Source organism: Gymnoscopelus braueri (genome assembly GCF_963280865.1).
Source record: "Gymnoscopelus braueri genome assembly, chromosome: 1".
Taxonomy (NCBI): domain Eukaryota; kingdom Metazoa; phylum Chordata; class Actinopteri; order Myctophiformes; family Myctophidae; genus Gymnoscopelus; species Gymnoscopelus braueri.
The window spans coordinates 3,408,872-3,431,950 of NC_137603.1; the positions used below are offsets into that span (position 1 = coordinate 3,408,872).

A 23,079-nucleotide genomic window follows, 5' to 3' on the forward strand; every position below is an offset into this window, starting at 1 on the left:
AGTAGCTGATCTACAAGCTCAAAACCTTTTCACATACATTTATTTTAGTGTGTGTGTGTGTGTGTGTGTGTGTGTGTGTGTGTGTGTGTGTGTGTGTGTGTGTGTGTGTGTGTGTGTGCACTTACCTCCTTTTAGATCAGCGGACGCTCCGACATACTGAAAGTTGTCCATGTTAATAACGTCAATGATGGGAGATACAACCCTGCTCTTATCCTGAGAGAGAGAGAGAGAGAGAGAGAGAGAGAGAGAGAGAGAGAGAGAGAGAGAGAGAGAGAGAGAGAGAGAGAGAGGGAGAGAGAGAGAGAGATGAGGACATAAAAAAAGAATGGAATCCAATTTTCTTGCTCAAAATGGAATATGATATGCGATATGCTTTGTTAAATGGTTGACAAGTCAATTATACTGTGACTGGTGGTCAATAGGCTAAACATACCAGACCACTGGAATGGTACTTAACTCTCTGCCTGCCAAAAACGTTTATAAACGTTTATTTTATTTTTTTATCAAAAACAAAATAAATTAAAAAAAGTCTAAAATTATTATTATTTTTGGGGTTTTTCAGTTTTTCCGTTCTTCACAAAGAACCAGGAGATAACATTTTCCAAAAAGTTGCTGCTCCATTCACTTCAATGTTAAAAAATAAACAGAGAAATAAATAACATGTTTCCTATGTTTTACCATGTAAACTGCTGGCAGTTTTTGAAAAACCCTGGCAGATAAAAACCGTCTGTCGGGTAGAAACCTCATATGTCCAAAACTGTTACGTTTCAGGATTCAAATTCAAAAGCATCAAAAGTAGCAGATCTACAAGCTCGTAACGTGTCGCTTTCGCGCCACGTTACGAGCTTGTAGATCTGTTACTTTAGATGCTTTTGTGTGACACTGTAGTATGATCAAGTAGGGGTGTTAATTTACAAAAAAGCTGAAAAGGTTAGAATATGGAGATAAAAGGTTTCTGCCCGACGATATCATTTCTAGCCAGGCTGAAAACCTTGCATGTCCATATGTCCAAAAACTTCAGGAACTGGAAACCAGCGTTCCAATGGATCCAATGCAGTTATTATTTAGTCACAAAATAATGTTTTATTGGTTCAATATCTATAAAAATCCACAGACACACTTAACCACTTTCTTTCAAAATGGAAAAAAAACTTCTTTGCCATTTTGTTTTAACTATTTAAAAAAATAAAATCAAATAGTTCAACTAGCCGATCTACCTCAACTCGTTGTGAGCTTGAAGATCGGCTAGTTGAACTATTTGAAAATGTTTCTAAAAATTGTTAAAAATGGCAAAGAGGTTTAGGGACCCCAAAAGAGAAGTTTGATGTCTCCCCGGGACCCAAACTAGTGAAAATAGCAGATCTACAAGCTCACATCGCGAGCTTGTAGATCGGCTATTTTCACTACGTCTTAAAAGTGTTTTTTATTTTATCTAAATAATGTATGGAATTTCTTTGATTTCTTATTTATTTATGAAATTATTTTGGAAAATGTTTTGAATTGGTTTTCAATCTATGAGAGTCACATTATTATTGAAATAATGAGTACTGGGAAGCATGTTATATATACATCGTATATTATAGGATGTCACACCCCACAAACTTGATAATTATCTGTTAATTATGGAAAAAGACCAAGTGACTCACCATTCAGTCACATTTTTGTGTCACGCATTCACTTGGTGTGCAATAACCTTCTGTGTGTGTGTGTGAGTGTCTGTGTCTGTGTGTGTATGTGTGTGTGTGTGTGTGTGTGTGTGTGTGTGAGTGAGTGAGTGAGTGAGTGAGTGAGTGAGTGAGTGAGTGAGTGAGTGAGTGAGTGAGTGAGTGAGTGAGTGAGTGAGTGAGTGAGTGAGTGAGTGAGTGAGTGAGTGAGTGAGTGAGTGTGTGTGTGTGTGTGTGTGTGTGTGTGTGTGTGTGTGTGTGTGTGTGTGTGAGTGAGTGAGTGAGTGTGTGTGTGTGTGTGTGTGTGTGTGTGAGTGAGTGAGTGAGTGAGTGAGTGAGTGTGTGCGAGCGTGCGTGCGTGCGTGCGTGTACCTCAGCGACTCTCTCCAGTAGAGGTTCGAGCCAGTGTTCGTTACATTCACAGTGGGAGTCCAGGAAGGTGAGCACCGATGCGGTCGCGGCGTCCGCCCCTCGTACCCGAGACCGCATCAGACCTGAACACAACAAAACATTTTAAACACCCACTCCACCAAAAATACTGGATTTCTTTTGGTTTGGTTAATGCTCTGGCATATCCAATCATGGATTCCTTATTCATTGAGGTGAAAACGTGCATTTTTTTGTCTCTTATTGTAGGCTGCTGCGTAGCTGCTAGGTTGTATTAGTATAACTAACATCTACAGTAGCCTGTTAGAACGGCATTTTAGGTATGTCAGGTCCATAAAATAATAAGTCGGGTCTGCAATATCTCGGAACAAATCGAATAATAAAAAATAAAAAGATTCGGGTCCACTCGGGTCTCGTAAAACAACATTTAGGGTTGGGCTCTGTCATTTTGGACCTGTGAAGAGCTCTAACTGAAAACACATCTGACTCAGGGAGAGGTTAGGATTTCACATACAAAACAGCAGTCAGAGCCTCTCTAAATGCAGCACTAGCCGATGAGGACAGTCAGTCATACAAAACAAGCGCTCCCCCCATAACCCGACACCAACCGTGGGTCCAGTCAATGAGGACATTTTGGTTTGTTTTATGTCACAGTGCATTCTCTATGGATACTAGTTGGATTACCCAAATTCAGCAGGATCAAGCTCATGCATAATTCATGGGATAATACTACAGTAAACGGGGTCAAAGATTGAGCAAAGAAAAAGGGAACTTTTATTGGGGGAGAAACATATTTGACGTGTACATTTATTTATTTAAACAACGCCATCGGACATGTGGACAGGGACTTTAAGTTATATTATTATTATTATTATTATTATTACCTCTCTGTGTGTATTTGTAATAAAAAGCTACAAAAGTTCAGATCAAATTAGGATGAAACGTCTCTGGTTGACAGTCGACCAAGACCTGAATTCTCAAATATGTAGCGATTCGGCATCGAGTTTTTAATTTGTATTAATGTCCACTAATGTCTCATTAAATGAATGGGGCTGGGTGGAGGTGACACTTTCTGAACACAAGAGGGCGACATTAGATAAATATATGTAATGTTATCCACACGGTGGAGGCCGACAAAGAATTTTACTAATAGATCTAATGATGCCTGGACTCCATCTGTTTGCCATGGTAACAGATGGCTTAAGGCAGTAGTTAAGGCAGTACTTTTTCAAGTCACGAAGTGACAGCAGTACTAGAGGTCCTGGTAGGACATAAAACCATCAGTACTAGAGGTCCTGGTAGGAGATAAAACCAGCAGTACTAGAGGTCCTGGTAGGAGATAAAACCAGCAGTACTAGAGGTCCTGGTAGGAGATAAAACCAGCAGTACTAGAGGTCCTGGTAGGACATGAAACCAGCAGGTCTCCAGGACTCTTCTTACCTTCTCTACGATCATTTCTCAGCACTCGAATCTTCTCCATCTTCCCCAGCAACGCCCCGTCCTCCGCTACAACACACAACACATTCATACAATGATCACACTCAACTATGCATGGATCAAAGCTAAAGACAATCTCACGACTGACAATGTTTGTATTGATTGATTGATTGATTGGATATTTTATCAGGCAAAAATGTAAAACAGCACAGTTACATTTATAATACTTTGTCTAAAAGGTCCGCTCAAAAGAGTCCTTGCGGTCTTGTTTCCATTGAGGTCCTTGGTAATTCATAGACATATATAGTGGCACCACAGTTCAAATATCAATACAAAAAAACTGAAAAAGATAACACTATGTACAAACAAAAACTAAAAAAAGGGGCCAACAAGTCCTTTTAAAAAAGAAAAAGAAATGTTATCCCACGATTTTGTAACCCTTATTTTTCACCCGGTGCCAATTTTCGAAGTGATCCTGGGCACTACACTCCCCTCACCAGCCTAGGGATGCCAGGGCCGAGCTCATGCCTCCTTCAATGCATGAGAGCCAACTGACCTTCTTATCACCTGACAGGGGGGGATTTCCCTGGTAGGACGTAGCGCGTGGAAGGAACACGTTATTCCAACCAGTTCCTTTCCCCTCCAACCCCAACTCCAAGGCCCTTTCGCCAACCCCACCTAGGCTATGGGCGCTGATGACGCGGAGGAGAAGACACGCCCCCAGCGTCCCCGGCGGGAATCGAACCCAGGACCTTCTAGCTGTGAGGCGACAGCGCTACCGTGCCCGGGGCCAACAAGTCCTAATAATGTGTCATTTATAAAACAGTGTGAAAGGAACCCCCCCCCCCCACACTAGCACTGTTTCTTAAACAATGAACACATGATATTTTAGTCAAATTGTTCCTGCCTTGCTTTTATGAAATATCCAAGACCAGTAGCTTCCATGCTTCTAAACATAATTAGCTAGTTTGACCACTTCAAACGCTCCAATCTTACAATAATGACCCAAAATAGTCTATCTACAAGCGCATTGAGAGCTTGTAGATCGGCTATTTCCGCTGTGCAACATGTATGTACCTATGTGCTTGTGGGTGGGTGTGTGCATGTGTAGGCGTCAGGTGTTTTACTCACCATTGTCGCTGTAGTCGTCAACTAAGATGATCTCTTTGACCAAGTGGACGGGGCTTTTCTTCAGAACACTAGAGAGAGATGTTAACAGATACACTTTAAACCATTTAGACCTGGAGAGACTTTTTTTTATTTCTTTGGCTATTCAAAAATAGCAGATCTACAAGCTCATACCGCGGCTATCTTTGAAAATTAGTACAAAATCTAATCTTTGAATACATATATTTTCAAAGCAAACATTTGTAACTCAAATCTTTGCTTCTGGGGGGGATTCTACAAATGTCTTCTAAATCCTCCTGTGTTTCTATATCAGTGGTTCTCAAACTTTTTCATGTCAAGGACCCCCAAAATTATATGTATTTGGCCGTGGACCCCCATCTCAAAATATTTAGTTCCAGGGACACCCATGAAGCAAAGATTTGAGTTAAAAATGCTTGCTTTAAAAAATATATATTCAAAGATTTGCACTAATTTTCCACAATAAAAAAAGTTAATCTACAAGATTTGCTATTTTTGAATAGCCAAAGAAATCTAAAATGACACAGATGTGTTCCTGGTCTTAAAAATACCTAAAATATGTCGTTGCCGATTGAGAGAAAGATTTTAACTTTTTTTAAATTATTCTTTCTTTCAAATGAATGTTACTTCGTCACACAAAGAGTGTCACACAAACGAAAATAGCCGATCCCACAATGTGATGTGATCCTTTGTGGGCTGGTAGATCTTCTATTTTCTCTATAGTTCTGTCCATAAAGTCCAAAACACGGCTCATATTATCATTTAGATTATGTTCTACTGAAGTTCACTGAGAAACCTTCCAGGAATATCACCAAAAGAAGAAAAATGTACTTTAATGAGCTTTACACCCGGAAGCATAGGGTAGGGTTTAACCCTCGTGCCGTGCTATGAGCTTGGTTAATGTAAGAAAAACGTTCCTAACACACACACAAACACAGATTTGGCGGCCCCCCCTTTTGTAACTCTGAGGACCCCCTAGGGGTCTACCTGATGACAGAAGGACAGAGAGAGACCTACCTGACGACGGTTCGTAGCAGAGCAGAACGTGCTTCATTGTGGAAGGTGATGACAACGCTGGAGGCAGGAAGCTCCCCCTGCCACTGTTTATGTCTGCAACTACACACACACACACACACAGGTTTGTATTAGCATACTAGTGAGGACATCAATACTTTAAGACAGTAATGGCATTTTTTTTTTTTATCACTAAACATATTTTGTTCAACCATAAAACGAGCATTTTTCTTGTGAGGACCAGGAACACGGCCCTCACAACGTCCATGTCTCATATTCTACTATACATGTGGGGACATTATGGTCCTCAAGTATAGTAACACACACCCGTAAGGGTCCATTTTACACTCTCAAGAGTTAAAGATCTATAAGGGTCCATTTGGTTACCAACTCTCCATCATTTAGCTGGGGACCACCTGGAACCCCCTCAAGGACCACTGGTTGAGAACCACTGATATCACACACACACACACACACACACACACACACACACACACACACACACACACACACACACACACACACACACACACACACACACACACACACACACACACACACACACACACACTAGGGCATTTACAACTAATGATTTTTACTAGTCGACTCATTTGACCAAGTAGTAGTCGATTAGTCGAAATTTACATAAAAAAAAAAATTTTTAGGGGGGGCATTGTTTTAATGCCATCCTACTACTATGTTACTATTATTATTATCCTCCTGCCCTTATTTTTATGGCGTTTTAAGGGAAGCGCTTCTGGCACAGCAGCACAGCACCACAGCAGCGTCTCCAAGGATCCCCGTTGCCCAATAATAGGCTTTTATTGGGCATACTTTTGACCCCCTTTTGATAAAAAATAAAGTCAGGAGGATAATAATAATAGTAAGATGGGCCATTACTATGGCATTAAAACAAATTACAAAATAACGTTTTTTTGTTTGTTTGTTTTTTCAACTATTCGACTAGTACCAACAAAGTCGACTAGTGGTTATTAGTGCTGCACGATTCTTGCTCAGATGTGAATCACGATTTTCCTCCATAAGAATTGAGATCACGATTCTCACACAATTCTCTTGTAAATATAAAAATATTAAGCATATTTTTATTGAAAAGAAAAATCGTCATAATTTAAAATCGAGATTGCATAGGTGTCTGAATCGAGATCACGATCTTTTTTTGATTAATCGTGCAGCACTAGTGGTTATACTAGTCGGTGAAAGCCCACACACACACACACACACACACACACACACACACACACACACACACACACACACACACACACACACACACACACACACACACACACACACACACACACACACACACACACACACACACACACACCTGGAGTTAGAGAGTGTAAGAGCTACTTCTCCATGTGGTAAAGTGCCCACATATACTTGATGCAGCCAGTTGACCTATTTATTTCCTGAGCCAAACGTTGCGTTTGCACATGGGCACAGAGGCTGAATGTGGATGAGGCAATACGCAGCGTTTTGTGGGGAAAATACCCACTGTGAGAGAGCAGCTACGTCCAATCTAACATCACATTAGGATTTAACAAGCAGCCCGCCTACTCTGTCCACTTCTGCTTAAATCTAAACCACAACAACATGGAGGAGGTTAGCGGGGACTGGCACCAGTGTCGCTTACATTTCGTGGTGGAAAAGGTACTCGTTTTTTTTTACTTAAGTAAAAGTATCAATACTGCAATGTACAAATACTCTGTTACCAGAAAAAGTCAGGAATTCAAAATGTAGTTGAGTAAAAGTACAAAAGTATTGGTATCAAAATGTGCTTAAAAGTACCAAAAGCAGAAAGTAGTCATTATGCAGAATGTCCCATTTCAGAAGTTTTCAAATGTATAAAATCTTTTGAAAATAGCCCATCTACAAGCTCACAATGAGTCATTGTGAGCTTGTAGATCTGCTATTTTCAAATGGCTGAAATGTATGTTGGGCTTAAGTGGTTAATGTATGTTTATCAATGATCAAAATCTACAAAGTAACTGGTAACTACGGTTTTCTAATAATTGTAGTGGAGTAAAAGTACAATATTTGTCTCTGAGATGTAGTAGAGTAGAAGTAAAAGTACTGAAAATTGGAAACACTCCAGTAAAGTAAAAATACCTCAAAATTGTACTTAAGTGCAGTACTTGAGTAAATGTACTTAGTTACTTTACACCACTGGTCACTTGCCGAAAATAGTCTACAAGCTACAAGCTCACAAAGCATGGCGGTGCTTGTAGATCGGCTATCTTCGGTGAGGGGACACAAATTCAAAGGCAGTATTGATGACTTTTCCACTGGTCTGGTCTGGAAAGAGGAATAGTTGACAGCGCTCCACACGTCCCAGACTCGTCTCCCTCCTGGCTCCCAGACAGTGGAACAAACTCTCCACTGCAGTCAGAACTGCAGACTCACCAAACAGACGAGGCTACTTCAGATTACTACAGACTGGCAGTCCAATGAAGTCTGGAGATCAGTCGGTTGGAAGGTGTGAAAAACAAAAAAGGTGCCGACACCGACAGACGGCAACTATGGTGCTAAAAAATAGCCAGAGGCTTGATGTCCCATGAACATGTACATGCTTAAATCATTTGAGAAATTATAGAGATAACAACTGCACTGCAGAGTGCTTAGGGCACGGGCACAAGGTTATCTGTACTTACTACACGGCATGGTTGAATGCTCGATTCTGATTGGTGAGTCATCAGTCATTATTTCTGGATAATGACCGATGAGCTCTATAACGGACCGCTGTCTAATCAGAGACTCAGAACACCTGCTCATATCAACCTGTCTAATCAGAGACTCAGAACACCTGCTCATATCAACCTGTCTAATCAGAGACTCAGAACACCTGCTCATATCAACCTGTCTAATCAGAGACTCAGAGCACCTGCTCATATCAACCTGTCTAATCAGAGACTCAGAACACCTGCTCATGTCAACCTGCGCTGCTTGGTTTTATGCTTTATCCAACATGACAGCCATGTAAACAAACACACCATGTCATTTACAACTAAACGTTGCTCTCAAGAATGTTTTTGAAAACATTTGAAGTGAGAAAGAGACGATGCAATAACCGAAAAGTCATTCTATTTGATCCACTGCACTTCCTTGTTTATCGTGGCGCACCGACGCAAGAATATCAAAACACTCGCCCCAAAACACAGTCACCCCGGGGCAAATCCGGCGGTAATATACGCAAATCCGGTGGTAAAGAATGGGGGCGAGTGTGTTTTGGGGGCGAGTCTTCCGGTTACCTTATGGAGTCTATGGACTACTATAGATTTTGTATTTAGGCCTAATGTTCATTAAAACAATAATGCGCACACGGCCGCGCACACGGCCGCGCACACGGCCGTATCCTTTTGCTTCAACTATAGGATTAAAATATAATAAATAGCTAGAATGATTAGAAAAAAGTTAAGCCTGTCATTTCTGTTGGAGCAGGCCTACTGTACGATACTCACCGCACGAGCATTGTGTGTCCACGAAGTAGGCTAATCCAACGTCTCATCATCATAATCATCATCATTTTCAATTAATATAATGGCCAATCTATCCTCCCTGTATAGCCATTGTCCCATGAAATAGCTGGAGAATTAGCACTCAGGCAATGATAAATGATGATATGAGCTATGAGCTTGTAGATCTGCTATTTTTGAAAAGGCGCTCATAATAAGCGGACATGGCAACACTGCATGTCATTGGTGAGCTACTCCAAAGCTGCCTGTAGCAGAGGAGCTTCGTGACGCGTTGTAAGCTTGTAGATCAGCTATTTCTGCTTTTTTTTTATTATTTGAAAATGTGTGAACATTTTTCAACATGGAAACGATTATGCAAGAATAATTGCCCTACATATCTCCTTGACGACCATGCAGTCTTATGCAAAAAAAAAAAATTGATTTGTTTTGACTTTTTACCTAATCTCTCAAGAACAGATTCTGCTGTCCGCTTGAATCTGTCGGGGGGGGTTCGTCATAACGCGTACGCACTGACCTACAAGTGGGCGTGCCATCAGATCAGGAAGCCGGCCGCGCTTTACCCAATCAAATGTAGTGGGCGGGATTTACTGTCTGCTCTCGCTTCCCACTGAAAACAAACCGAAACTCATTTAAAGGAGAATTCCAGTCATTTTAGATGTTTGCTTTGATGTGTCGCTAATCACTCACCAACATACAAAGGGCCGTTGAATTTTTCCAGAGAAGCCCCTGTTGTCCATTGTGGAGACCCCTTCCCCTGGCATATTGGAGTAATGTGTATAAATGAAAATCGCCTATTTTAGCAGCTCCAAAGTTCGTTTTTTTTCCACTAATCCTCATTTTGCAGTGTACTGACACTCAAACATGCACTGAATGTCCCTTATGAGCTGCCGTTCATGCAGAACGACGTGAAGCTTGTCCTCGGTGTTGCCAGATTCTGTGAGAGAAACAAGTAACCAGCTCCATGTCGAGCATAACATAAGCGCACCAACGGAAGTGGAGCGCTGAGGGCAGACCAAAAACCCTGGTTTCCTTGCGCACGGGTGCTCCATTTTGCTCCCCCCAGAGTCAAGTGAAAGAGTAAAAAACAGCAGAGGGCGCTGTTTTTCCTTTTTATTTGGCGATGGGTTCCCAGCTTGCTTTTTACCTTGCTTACTGTAAGTCCCTCTGCATAAAGAGAGTCTGATAAATGCCTACATTGTAAATTCACTGTGAAACAGCAGGAGGCCAGTCCAATAAAAAAAACATCTTGGATGTGTTCTGTTGGGGGAAGGGGCTGTTATGTTACTTTTTCACCGTAGTAATGCAACTTCCATGTCGTCCCTACTAGCTAACACTTCTAGCTACGTGTGTTCAGAATATATGAATACAACACGTTACATTCAGTACTGTACATGCTCACACACACACACACACACACACACACACACACACACACACACACACACACACACACACGCCAATGCTCTACTGCAGCTGTGATTGACAGACTGTAGGGACAAATCCCATGAGATTAGAACACTGCAGCTACAGACGTGTGTGTGTGTGTGTGTGTGTGTGTGTGTGTGTGTGTGTGTGTGTGTGTGTGAAACGACACAAATCCTCTGTTGACATAAATTTGAGGAACATGGCTGAGAGGAGAGGAGAGGAGAGTGTGGAGAGGAGCGGAGGGGAGGGGAGAGGAGAGGAGAGGAGAGGAGAGGAGAGGAGAGGAGAGGAGAGGAGAGGAGAGTTTGGAGAAGAGAGTTTGGAGAGGAGAGTGTGGAGAGGAGAGTGTGGAGAGGAGAGGAGAGTGTGGAGAGGGGAGAGGAGGGGGGGAATTCGAGAGGAGGAGAGGAATTGGAGAGGAGAGGAGAGGAGAGGAGAGGAGAGGAGAGGAGAGGAGAGGAGAGGAGAGGAATTGGAGAGAGAGGAGAGGAATTGGAGAGGAATTGGAGAGGAGAGGAGAGGAGAGGAGAGGAGAGGAGAGGAGAGGAGAGGAGAGGAATTCATACATTCATTAATTCATTCCCTAGCCTGTACAGTGACTGCTTGTGACCATAAAGTTATCAGAATTACAAATGCAAACTAATTAGGTAATTAGTAAAGTGTGTTCCTACTTTAAGTGTCATGGTGGGTTAGTGTGGGGAATGTTGTGGTGGATGAGCTGATTTTCTATAGCGTTTTCACAGTCAAATAGTTCCAGCACAAGAAGCTCCTCTGCTACAGGCAGCTTTGGAGTAGCTCAATGACATGCAGTGTTGCCATGTCCGCTTATTATAAGCGACTTTGGGCTTGTTTTTCGGTAAAGTTGCTTGTAAATATTGGTAATTACGGGTTGCGTTTTTTAGGGCTCGTTTCTGAAGTGTAACTGCTTATTTGGGCTTGCTTCCACATTTTTCTTTAAACTCTTAAACTGCCAGGGTTTTTCAAAAATAGTACTCAAAAACTACCAGCAGTTTACATGGTAAAACATAGGAAAATGTTATTTATTTCTCAGTTTAACATTAAAATGAATGGAGCAGCAACTTTTTGGAAAATGTTATCACCTGGTTCTTTGTGAAGAACGGAAAAACTGAAAACCCCCCAAATTTTTTAATTATTTTAGATTTTTTTTGTTTTTTTTTTGATAAAAACAAAAACCAACGTTTATAAACGTTTTTGGCAGGCAGAGAGTTAATTTAAACCAGTGGTTCTCAAAGATCTTCATGTCATGGACCCCCAAATTAATATGTATTTGTCCCTAACCGTCATCTGAAAATGTTTTGTTTTATCTCAAGATCTTTCTAAAATAGCAAATGCATATAGAGTAGGTTTGACCTATAGTCGCTTCTTTTGGGCTTGTTTTCCTAGACCAGGTTGCTTATTTCTCTCAAAAAATCTGGCAACTCACTGATGACATGCTCACAAGTAATTTTTTTGCCTAATCCAGTTGGAGTCTCAAGTCTTTCATCTGATGCATGATGGCATCCGGTCTGCTTAGAAAACAGACACACTTAAGTGCTGATCGGTCCAGTGGTTTACCAGATTAGCTAGACAGACAGACAGACAGACAGACAGACAGACAGACAGACAGACAGAACACTATTGAGGAGGGAGATCGCTGTTCAATGCAAAAAGAACAGTTTGAATGCTTTTAAACTGCTAATTCAAACAAAAGGGAAAACAAACAATTAGCTCCAAATCGATACGTTCTGATCAGCAACGAGTTCCGAGTACAAGAGCTCTTTCTTCCACAGGCAGCCATGCCCTAAAAAATAGACATTTAACCCATTTAGACCTTGAAAGAATCTGTGTCATTTTTTGATTTCTTAAAAACTAAGCTATGATGACTAAAACTAAGACTTAAAAAAGGTCTTTAAAAAAATATCATGAAATGACTAAAAAAGTAATTTTATGTTTCGTTGCACTCGGGTGTTGCGCTCTGAAAATAGCAGATCTACAAGCCGCGACGCGTTGTGAGCTTGTAGATCTGCTATTTTCAGCATGCAACAAAGTGTAAAATCAGGCATTACGACGCCATCAAGGCACCGCCAACATACATTTTAGTCGACTAAATCAACTGTAGATTTAGTCGAGTATAATCTTATGATATTTAGTCAACTAAAACTAGACTAACACTAAAACATTTCAGGTGACTAAAATATGACTAAAACTAAATCTAAATCAACACTGCAGTGAGTTATGTCAAGTTTCCTGGCCTGGACATGGGGGGGGGGGGGGGGGGGGGGGGCGTGTTGACATTGACGTATGGCCCTCAGTAGCCAATGCTGGCATCTATATATTTATGTCTGTGGTCTGTGTGGTCTGTGAGCTCTATGTGGTCTGTGTGGTCTGTGAGCTCTATGTGGTCTGTGTGGTCTGTGAGCTCTATGTGGTCTGTGTGGTCTGTGAGCTCTGTGTGGAGCTCTGCATCTGGCTGAGCCTTATCAGGGCTGCTCTAAATGAATGGCTTTAATGTGCGTGCTGACAGTACTTTACTTGAGTATTTACAATTTCCAATACTTTTACTCCACTATATCTCAGAGGCAAATATTGTACTTTTACTCCACTACATTTACATGCAAACTATAGTTACTAGTTACTTTGCAGATATAAATTATGATATTATGAAACATACATTAACCACTTTAACCCTATTTTATACCTAGGCTATTTGAAAATAGCAGATCTACAAGCTCACAACGCGTCGCATGTGAGCTTGTAGATCTGCTATTTTCAAATATTTAGTACTTTTACTTTTGGTACTTTAAGTACATTTTGATGCCAATACTTTTGTACTTTTACTCAAGTAAATTTTTTATACTGGACTTTTACTTGTAACAGAGTATTTTTATATTGCAGTATTGGTACTTTTACTTAAGTAAAGAATTTGAGTACTTTTTCCACCACTGTTTATGCCCGACAGCAACGACTTACAGATCATGATTGGTGTCATGAGCCCAAGTTTCACTATGACTCAGACATGACCATATATAGAGCTCACTATGACTCAGACATGACCATATATAGAGCTCACTATGACTCAGACATGACCATATATAGAGCTCACTATGACTCAGACATGACCATATATAGAGCTCACTATGACTCAGACATGACCATATATAGAGCTCACTATGACTCAGACATGACCATATATAGAGCTCACTATGACTCAGACATGACCATATATAGAGCTCACTATGACTCAGACATGACCATATATAGAGCTCACTATGACTCAGACATGACCATATATAGAGCTCAGTATGACTCAGACATGACCATATAAGGAGTTCCCACTACGTACTGGTCGTGTCGGGTGTCGGGCACGGCTCGGTCCATGTGCAGCTTGTCACTCTCCACCTGGTTGAACTTGTTCCTGGAGTAGGGGTCCTGGCCCGGTCGGACCACCGTGGCTCCAATATACAGGTCCTGGTCAAAGTCCTGCCACCGCACCTTACCTAAACACACACACACACACAATCACATATGATTGGTACATCGCACCTTAAAAGGTTTCATAACATTCAGTTTTACAACACATTAAAAGTCTTTGTCGTTGTCCTTAAAACGTGTATAAAAAGTTTTAACTGAAAATTCCACTCCAGTGAGCCATTGCAGGTGTTTTTCTCTCACATTTCTAAAGCCTTTTCAACTGCAATGAAAAAAGAAATCTTTGCCTGCGGGTGTCGCTGTTGAGGGATTTTGCATGTCAATCATCACCTCTGCTCCGCCCCCCCCCCCAAAGGAAAGGATAGAGGAGGGGAGGGGAGGGGCGAGGAGGAGAGTGGGCGGGATTAATGGCCTGTGACTTCACTCTTCAAGGGGCAATCACAGATTACTTTTCAACCTAATTATTCAGAAAACCCCAGATCACAGAAAATCCACTGAATGTTGGGGTGTAATTGAGGTCAAAAAACATTTAAAAAATCACACCCAGTGTGAAGTGGGCGGTGTGGTCACAGTGGTCATGTGACCACACCGCCCACTTGGAAGTTCACTTAAAAAAAAGTAATATTGTGGACCAACCATTGTACACCCCTAACTTAAAAAAAACATAAATGTGTTTTTTTTAAGTGCATAGTCCTATTTATAGGGCTATGCACATGTGTCATGTTTCACTAGCCAATCACAGTCCTGAATAGACTGTGATTGGCCAATCACGGTGCAGGGTTAGGGGGCTACAATGGTGGCCAATCACAGCGCAGGGTTGGGGGGGTGCAATGGGTGGCAATGTCCAAACCTCACATATAGGGGCGGTTTCACCGCCCAAAAATAAAAAAAAATGTGAAAATGAATGTCATAGAACCTTTAACTAAACACACACACACACACACACCAATCACATATGATTGGTTCAGCGCTCTCAACATTTGTATTATTCATTTTATTACCCTTCATACAGATCCTTCTAAAACAATTAGAATATCGTGGAAAAGTTCATTTTCTTCTGTAATATAATTCAACAAGTAATGATGACTAACAGTCATATTATACCAGCTGCATGCTTTATTTTCTCCTATCTCTGTGTATGTGTGTGTTTGTGCCGTGTATGCGCGGCTTGTTTTCATAGACCTGGTTGCTGATTTGTCTCGCAGAATCTGGTAACACAATCTGGCTATTGGCTCCCCATTGGCTTAGACAGGTCTAAGCCAATGGGGAGCCGCTACTAGTGTTTCCAGAGTGTTGCCTATATATAACTCTGTGTCAGTGATTTGAACCGACGGCAGGCGTGTCTAGTGGCCATAGAGGCGAGAGGCGAGTCTAGTACCATAGCTGGGGAGGACGAGGCCGCCAGTTCAGAGTATGGGAAAGTATCCCCATTGGCTTAAAGGACAGCCAATGATTGAAAACATGTCGCAAATATGTCGAACACATGTCGAACACATGGAGTAGGTCAGTCTCTTCGTAGACCAGCTTGCAGCTGGTAAAAAGTGAAACTTTCATATATTCGCGATTCATTGCACATAAAGTGAAATATTTAAAACCTTTTTTATATTTTAATCTAAATGACTATGGCATACAGCTCATGATAAGCAAAAATCCATTTCTCAAAATATTACAATATTACATGAGGCCGCTCAAAAAATATATATAATAAAGAAATGTCGACCATCTGAAAAGTACTTATGTCGCCACAACTAATGCACAATTTACAACGCAAACAATAATGACACGGAGCTTCCTTTTGTGTATGCAAAGAAGGGTGTGTGTGTGTGTGTGTGTGTGTGTGAATGAGAGAGAAACAAAAACGAAAGAGTGTGGTTGTGTATGCGTCTAGTCTACAAAATGGGAATGTGTGTATGTCTGTGCATATGTACGTGTGTGTGTGTGTGTGTGTGTGTGTGTGTGTGTGTGTGTGTGTGTGTGTGTGTGTGTGTGTGTGTGTGTGTGTGTGTGTGTGTGTGTGCGTGTGTGTGTGTGTGTGTGTGTGAGTGAGACAATACAGTGTGTGTGTGTGTGTGTGTGTGTGTGTGTGTGTGTTTAATATCCTTGATGATGTGCAGGATTAGCAGAAGCTGGTAATTTCTCTCTGGGCAGAGCTCAGTCTCACACACGCAACGGGTCTCATTCACAAAGTGTGGCCCCGGGGCAGCAGACCCACAGGATGTGCGAGCATCAGCGCACAGATGCTCCTTTTCCTCTGCTCCATATTAATACATGCAGCTGTTCTCAATGGCCGCCGCGCACGGACAGTCCGCTTGCGCAAGTTAAGCATCTCTTTTCCACGCCTCTGGGCGAAAACAAAAGGCATTATTCTCATAGTGACCAGACGTCCCAGTTTGGCTGGGATTGGCGAGAACAGTCTCGTATGCAAACCTGAACGCGCAATAGAACTCATAGACAGACTCTTTTTTTTTGTTTTTGCTGGGTTCCGTGCATAAGAGTGTGATCACATCACCCAGTTCTCATGCGGGCCCACTTTGTACCTCGGCCCAACTCTCCTCTATCCTGCGCTACCGACATATTATAATGCCTATAATAATCACAATAGCCTATCAATCACACTTCCCAAACTGCCTCAAAAGGTTAAAGTTTGTCATTGTCCTTTTTGCTATGTTGTATAAATGTTCACTATGTTTGGAAGTGAATTGATAATGCACAAAGGAGGATTAAATAGGCTGTAATGTAACCCATCAAGACCTGAGGCGATACTTAAAAAAAAAATTTAAGTTTAAAAAAAAAATAAATAATAATAATTCAAGATTTTTCAAAAATAGCAGATATACAAGCTCATAGCGCGGCACCGAGTGCCGCGCTATGAGCTTGTATATCTGCTATTTTTGAATAGCCAAAGAAATCTAAAGTGACACAGATGCGTTCCAGGTCTTAACACATTGTGTGCCAGAGGTTTATTAAAACACTGTACGTTCAGTGCCTGCAAATCTTCCATCCACTTACGTTGATACGTTTCGTGCTGTAGAAGCCCCGACGCGGAAGTGCATGTAAACAAAGCGTGCGTGCGAGACGGCGGAGGGTCCCGACTAACGCCTGGAACAATAATATTTCGAACGCGATCCTCCATTGCAGAGTGATCGCCGATCGAAAACGGCTCACTTCCACCACGTTAAAAAGAAATGGAGATATTAAGCTTTTAGTCAAGGAGTTAACATTGGAGCGGCTGACCGGAAGGATTTTTGACATGGATCCACATCCGGCCTCTCCTTCTCAGAGACTCCTTGGATGATCCCAAAGTTTCGTTAGAGCGCCCCACGTGGGCCCCACGTATAAAAATAAAATTGGGACAAAAACGGTCCGGACCGTTTATGGTACTCCCCGAGAAGAGAGATCAAGTGAGGACAATAAATAGCCGCCATTTTCTTGTTTTCTTTTTACTTCGCCGAGACCATCAATAAGCAATTTATTACATTAAAATAGCTTATACCACCACCTATCATATAGTGTTGACTGGTGAGGGAACATTATTGCTAGACAGTGTATTGGTCAATTAGCAACAAACTGTCTATTGCCCCTTTATCATAAAGGGCCTTTTTGATGACCCTTTTTGTCGTCATTACCCTGGAATGTTCATGTTGTACTGAATTAATTTAGCCTCCAGGAAGATACAATTCGAAAATGTCTACATGAATTACACATGAGAAGCGACATCAATTCAGGAAGTTTAACAGCCACCATTTGCCTTGTTCTCTTTTGACTTCACCAATACCTAACCAAACAACATAAATAAGCAATATTTATTTTTCATATATTCACCAAAAAGTGTGAGGGAATGTATTGGCATTTCCACTTTGACCCATGGCAACGCGGGATAAAAGGGGCAAATCGAAAGATCACCGAATTCGAGTCGCACGTCGCGCGGCCTCCGACGGTGCTCCTCCCGCCGTATCCCTTGCGTCACGGCGGCGACCCGCGTCGTCGCAACCACACTTTGCAATTTCCCATAATTGCGACGCGTCTAGTTATCATTCCTCTGTCCATCTTGTCCTCCACCACTTCATCCCTCTTTCATCCCACACTCCCCTTTCTTTCTCACAGATCTTTCCTTTCATCTCCTCTCCTGCTCTCGCCGTCTGTTCCTCCCTTTTCTCTGTCAAATCCAGTCAGTGGTATTTATATTGTATTTATATTATAGCACTTTTCATATGACAGGCTGCTATTTGTATGAAAGCACCATTAAACAGTGTGTGTGTGTGTGTGTGTATGTGTATGTGTGAGTGTGAGTGTGAGTGTGAGTGTGAGTGTGAGTGTGAGCGTGAGCGTGTGTGTGAGTGTGTGTGTGTGTGTGTACAACAAGGGTTTTAGACTGTGTAGTCTCTCTTGGTGTAAACCCATCCTTCGTTTGGGTTACTTTCAAACGGCGGATCAAACGGCTCGTTTTCTCCTGTCAACGTTTGTGGTCTCAGGCTGTTGAGACGTGAAGTTCTGGTTCAGGACGGACCCAAACAAGAACGCTAAATCAAACACACATGGGGTGCAAAGCACAGCCACACCAACGTCTATTATGGCTGTCAAACGAATATTCGATATTCGGATATTCTTCGAATATTGGGAAAATATGTATATTCGAATATGAAAATTCATATTCGAATAAAATAAATAAAATAAAAAAACGTTTTTTTGTTTTTTGTTTTGTTTATTTGACAGGGACAATTATACAAAAAACAATGTATAAAGTTATAAAAACAAACAAAAGATATGTTTTATTGGATCCGAGCCTGACATTTGTTCATAGATTTCATAGATAGCTTCATTGACTATCATCAGTGCTGTCTAAATTAATGCTTTTATGTTCATTTCAGAGACATTTTTTAAGGTAGGGTAAGTGATTTTCTTTGGTTAAAATAAGTGTTAAATATCTCTATATTCTGATAGTACTCATTGCTATAGTGTGTTTATTTTTGCTATTTTTGCTACTTTTGTGTGACATAGAATGGCGAAGTACGGCATTAATTTATGAAAAAAGTTAAAATACGGAGATAAGAGGTGTCTGCCCAACGTGGCCCTCTGGAGTGAATGTGGAACGCCGTCCATTTATTTTTACAGTCTATGTTTTGTACACTCTCTGACTTAACAGAGCTGTAAGGGTCCATTTGGTTCCTAACTATCCATGATTTAGCTATGGGGACCCCCCGGAACCCCCCTTCAGGGACCCCCCGGACCCTACTTTGAGAACCACTGTTCAACATAGGTACCACTGAGACCACCTTGGATCAGCTGCATCACGGCCTGGTTTGTTAACCCATTAAAAAACGGGAACGCATCGGCGTGTAGCCCACTTAAACCATTATTTTATACTTAAGGCTATTCAAAAATAGCAGATCTACAAGCTACGAGCTTGTAGATCTGCTCTTTTTTTGAATCGTGAAAATGTGTGCAAATCTTTGAATATATATATATATATATTAGACATATATATTTTTTAAGCAAACATTTGTAACTGAAATCTTTGCTTCTGGGGGGTCCCTGGAACAAGGTATTTTGAGATGGGGTCGGCGGCCAAATACATATCATTTTGGGGGTTCGTAATGGGTCAATTTTCTGCCCTCAAGCTGCAGATCGTTGTTGTGTGGACAGCCGAGGCCATCAGATTAACACTTATAAATGTTCATAATTATGTATGACAACTTATAACAAGGTTTATAATATGTATAGAGAACAGCGCGATCTTTTATAAAACAATTTAAAAAGTATTCGACGTGTTAACGCGTCCATGGCAGGCTGCGCCTTGGCAGAATTCGAAGCGTCCATGGCAGGCAAAGAGTTAATATAAAGTCTTACAAAAAAGGGTACATTTCCAGTGCCTGCGTCTGGGGGCATACACTCGCATCTAAAAATAGCGTTTAGTTGTCAAAAAACGACATTTATGTGTAATGGTTATTGTGAAAAGCATACCAGAGTAAGCTACTTTTGTTAAATTTATAAAGTAAGTGTCTGAATTGTTTCTCCACAGGGTTTGAGCCCCTACATAGCATCAGTAAGGCAGAGACACAGGGTTTGAGCCCCTACATTGCATCAGTAAGGCAGAGACACAGGGTTTGAGCCCCTACATAGCATCAGTAAGGCAGAGACACAGGGTTTGAGCCCCTACATTGCATCAGTAAGGCAGAGACACAGGGTTTGAGCCCCTACATTGCATCAGTAAGGCAGAGATTGATGACGGTCCGGCTACAACCAGACACTAATGGAACACGTTAAGTGTGTCTAGACGCCTGATGAATGAAGCGTCTAGCCGGGCATCGTGTTCAGAGCGCCGTGGTGTCAGGTGTCAGGTGACTCCTCCGTGTATCATGTGTCCTTTGTCCGTGGCGTTCCAGGTGGGTAGTAGTGAGTATCATAGATATATATAAAGAAAGGCTAGATGGCTCAAGGGGGCGTCCCAAGCGTAGCTCAACCGCGGCCATCTTGCGACAGTCATTCATAACATTATGTCTATGGTGCATGTACTATTGGAATAACCATAGCGTGCTCAATTTTCATCCGATTTTCAAACGGTTTGGTGTGTTGTAAACACCAAAGATGTAGTTATGATACTGCGTACTTATAATTATAATCATGGAATTCATATGAAAATAACATTAAGTATGCAGTATCATAACTACATCTTTGGTGTTTACAACACACCAAACCGTTTGAAAATCGGATGAAAATTGAGCACGCTATGATTATTTCAAAGTATATGCACCATAGACATAATGTTATGAATGAGCGAGCTGACTGTCGCAAGATGGCCACCATGTGGCAACTTCGTACTCCATTGGCCAGCAGCGCGGGTGAGTCATCTAGTGTTTATATATATCTATGGTGAGTATGCCCTGGTGCATTGTGGGTAGCGTAGTTTTTACCAGCTTGCAAAGCACGCGTGGTCTAAGAAGAGACTGACCTACTCTACTAGTCATCCATGCGTTTGACATATTCTCGACACGTTTTCAATCATTGGCTGTCCTTTAAGCCAATGGGGAGACTTTCCCATACTCTGAACGGGCGGTCTCGTCCTCCCAAGCTATGGCACTAGACACGCCTCTCGCCTCTATGGCTACTACACACGCCTGCCGTCGTTTTTAAATCACTGTGACACAGAGTAATATATAGGACCAAATTTAAGTAAAGTACTTGAGTAGATGTACTTAGTTACTTTACACCTCTGCATACGAGCTGCGCGGCGTCCGTTCTGGCCTAGCAGTGTTGCCAGATTCTGCGAGAGAAATAAGCAACAGGTCTAAGCCAATGGGGAGCCACTAGCAGTGTTGCCAGATTCTGCGAGAGAAATAAGGAACCAGGTCTATGAAAACAAGCCGCGCATACACAGCGCATACACACACACACACAGAGAGAGAGACATGTCATGTCTTGGTTTTTTCCCATCCTACCTGGCGGCAGCGTCTCCAGGCTGTGTGTCTTGTCGTCAGAGCCGTGAGCCTGACTTCTACTGGAGTCACTGGAGCTCCACTCATCCTAGAGGAAGAACACAATACACAATGAATGAGATGCGCGCACACACACACACACACACACACACACACACACACAGGTTTGTAGGACAGTGGTTCTCAACCTTTTCAGGCCGCAAACCCCCCAAATTAATCCTATATTTGAACTGGAGACCCCCCACCCTGACAAGCACTTGGAATGTAGGCATTACATTTAGTTTGACTCGGTTCCACAGATAAATATTGTGAAAATGTTTGCCTCTTTCTTATATTATTTGACAATTTGGCCAGTGTTTGACCTGTTTTTATAGTAAAGCTTGAGACACGCGCGCGCACACACACACACACACACACACACACACACACACACACACACACACACACACACAGTGTGAGAAACGATGACAGAGAAGTCAGTGTATCAGCCGTGTTCTTCTCTATTGCCCGTTTTCCCAAGTACACCCCAGTGATTTATGGGAAGTGGAGTCCATCAAAGATAAGTGCACAATCAGGGGGCATTAGGAGATAATGACCACAATGCAGTGCTTCAGTAGGCCGCACATGATTTATCAACAAGTGGAAGCTATAAATATGATACTTGCCAACAAATGAAATCTCATATTTGAAAGCAGAGATAACGTGCAGCAGACGCTGAAAAGACCTTTTTTATGGACGTCTCATGAACGTCTCAGAGAACCTTTAGTAGAATGGCCTTTTCAAGGTAGGGCAACAGATAAGGGACAACTTCAGATATTAACCCATTAAGACCGGGAACGCATCTGTGTCATACTCATATTTAAGATTTATTTGGCTATTCAAAAATAGCAGATCTACAAGCTCATAGCGCGGCACCGAGTGCCGCGCTATGAGCTTGTAGATCTGCAATTTTTTGAAAAATCCTGAATAGGTGTTCAGAACTTTGAATATATCTTGTTTTAAAGCAAACAACTTTAACTCAAATCTTTGCTTCTGGGGGGGTCCCTGGAACAACATATTTTGAGATGGGGGTCCGCGGCCAAATAGATATCATTTTGTGGGCATGGAAAAAGTTTGAGAACCACTGATGTAGCAACATGAGTTTAAAAAATATATATGTTTACTGTGGATTTAGACATTTGTAGAATCCCCAGAAGATTTGAGTAAAACATTTTCGCTTTAAAACAAATATATATTCAAAGATTTGCACACATTTTCACGTAAAAAAAAAAACATGGTGCCGCTCTATGAGCTTGTAGATCTGCTATTTTTGAATAACCAAAGAAATCTAAAATGACACAGATAAGTGACATATATGTTTATGTTTTTTTACTCAAATCTTTGCTTCTGGGGGATTCTACAAATGTCTCCTACAACAAGTTTTTTTTTGTTTAAAAAACCTATGTTGCTATAATCAGTGGTTTTCAAACTTTTTTCATGTCAAGGTGACATGTCGCGTAGATCTACGCCAACTTAAAAAATATATATATATATATATATTTATTTATTTATTTTAAATTTGACCCAAAGACCAAGGAGATATGATTTTGTGAAGATCTAGACTCCTATCCACTTCCTTGTTAACTTAAAACTTAAAAATTATGTATC

At 41.5% G+C, this 23,079-nt stretch overlaps 1 protein-coding gene across 1 annotated transcript in view; it reads right to left on the bottom strand.

Annotated features, from left to right (window-relative positions):
- The window catches only part of galnt2 (UDP-N-acetyl-alpha-D-galactosamine:polypeptide N-acetylgalactosaminyltransferase 2), a 77,536-nt gene that overhangs the window by 12,573 nt on the left and 41,884 nt on the right, over positions 1-23,079 (bottom strand). Inside the window, exons 2-8 of the mRNA XM_080436053.1 lie at positions 21,436-21,520; positions 13,914-14,067; positions 5,652-5,750; positions 4,620-4,687; positions 3,492-3,557; positions 2,037-2,158; positions 126-213 (exon numbers count right to left, since the gene is read on the bottom strand). Coding sequence (XP_080292179.1) covers positions 126-213; positions 2,037-2,158; positions 3,492-3,557; positions 4,620-4,687; positions 5,652-5,750; positions 13,914-14,067; positions 21,436-21,520 — 682 coding nt within the window. The remainder of the gene's footprint in view (positions 1-125; positions 214-2,036; positions 2,159-3,491; positions 3,558-4,619; positions 4,688-5,651; positions 5,751-13,913; positions 14,068-21,435; positions 21,521-23,079) is intronic.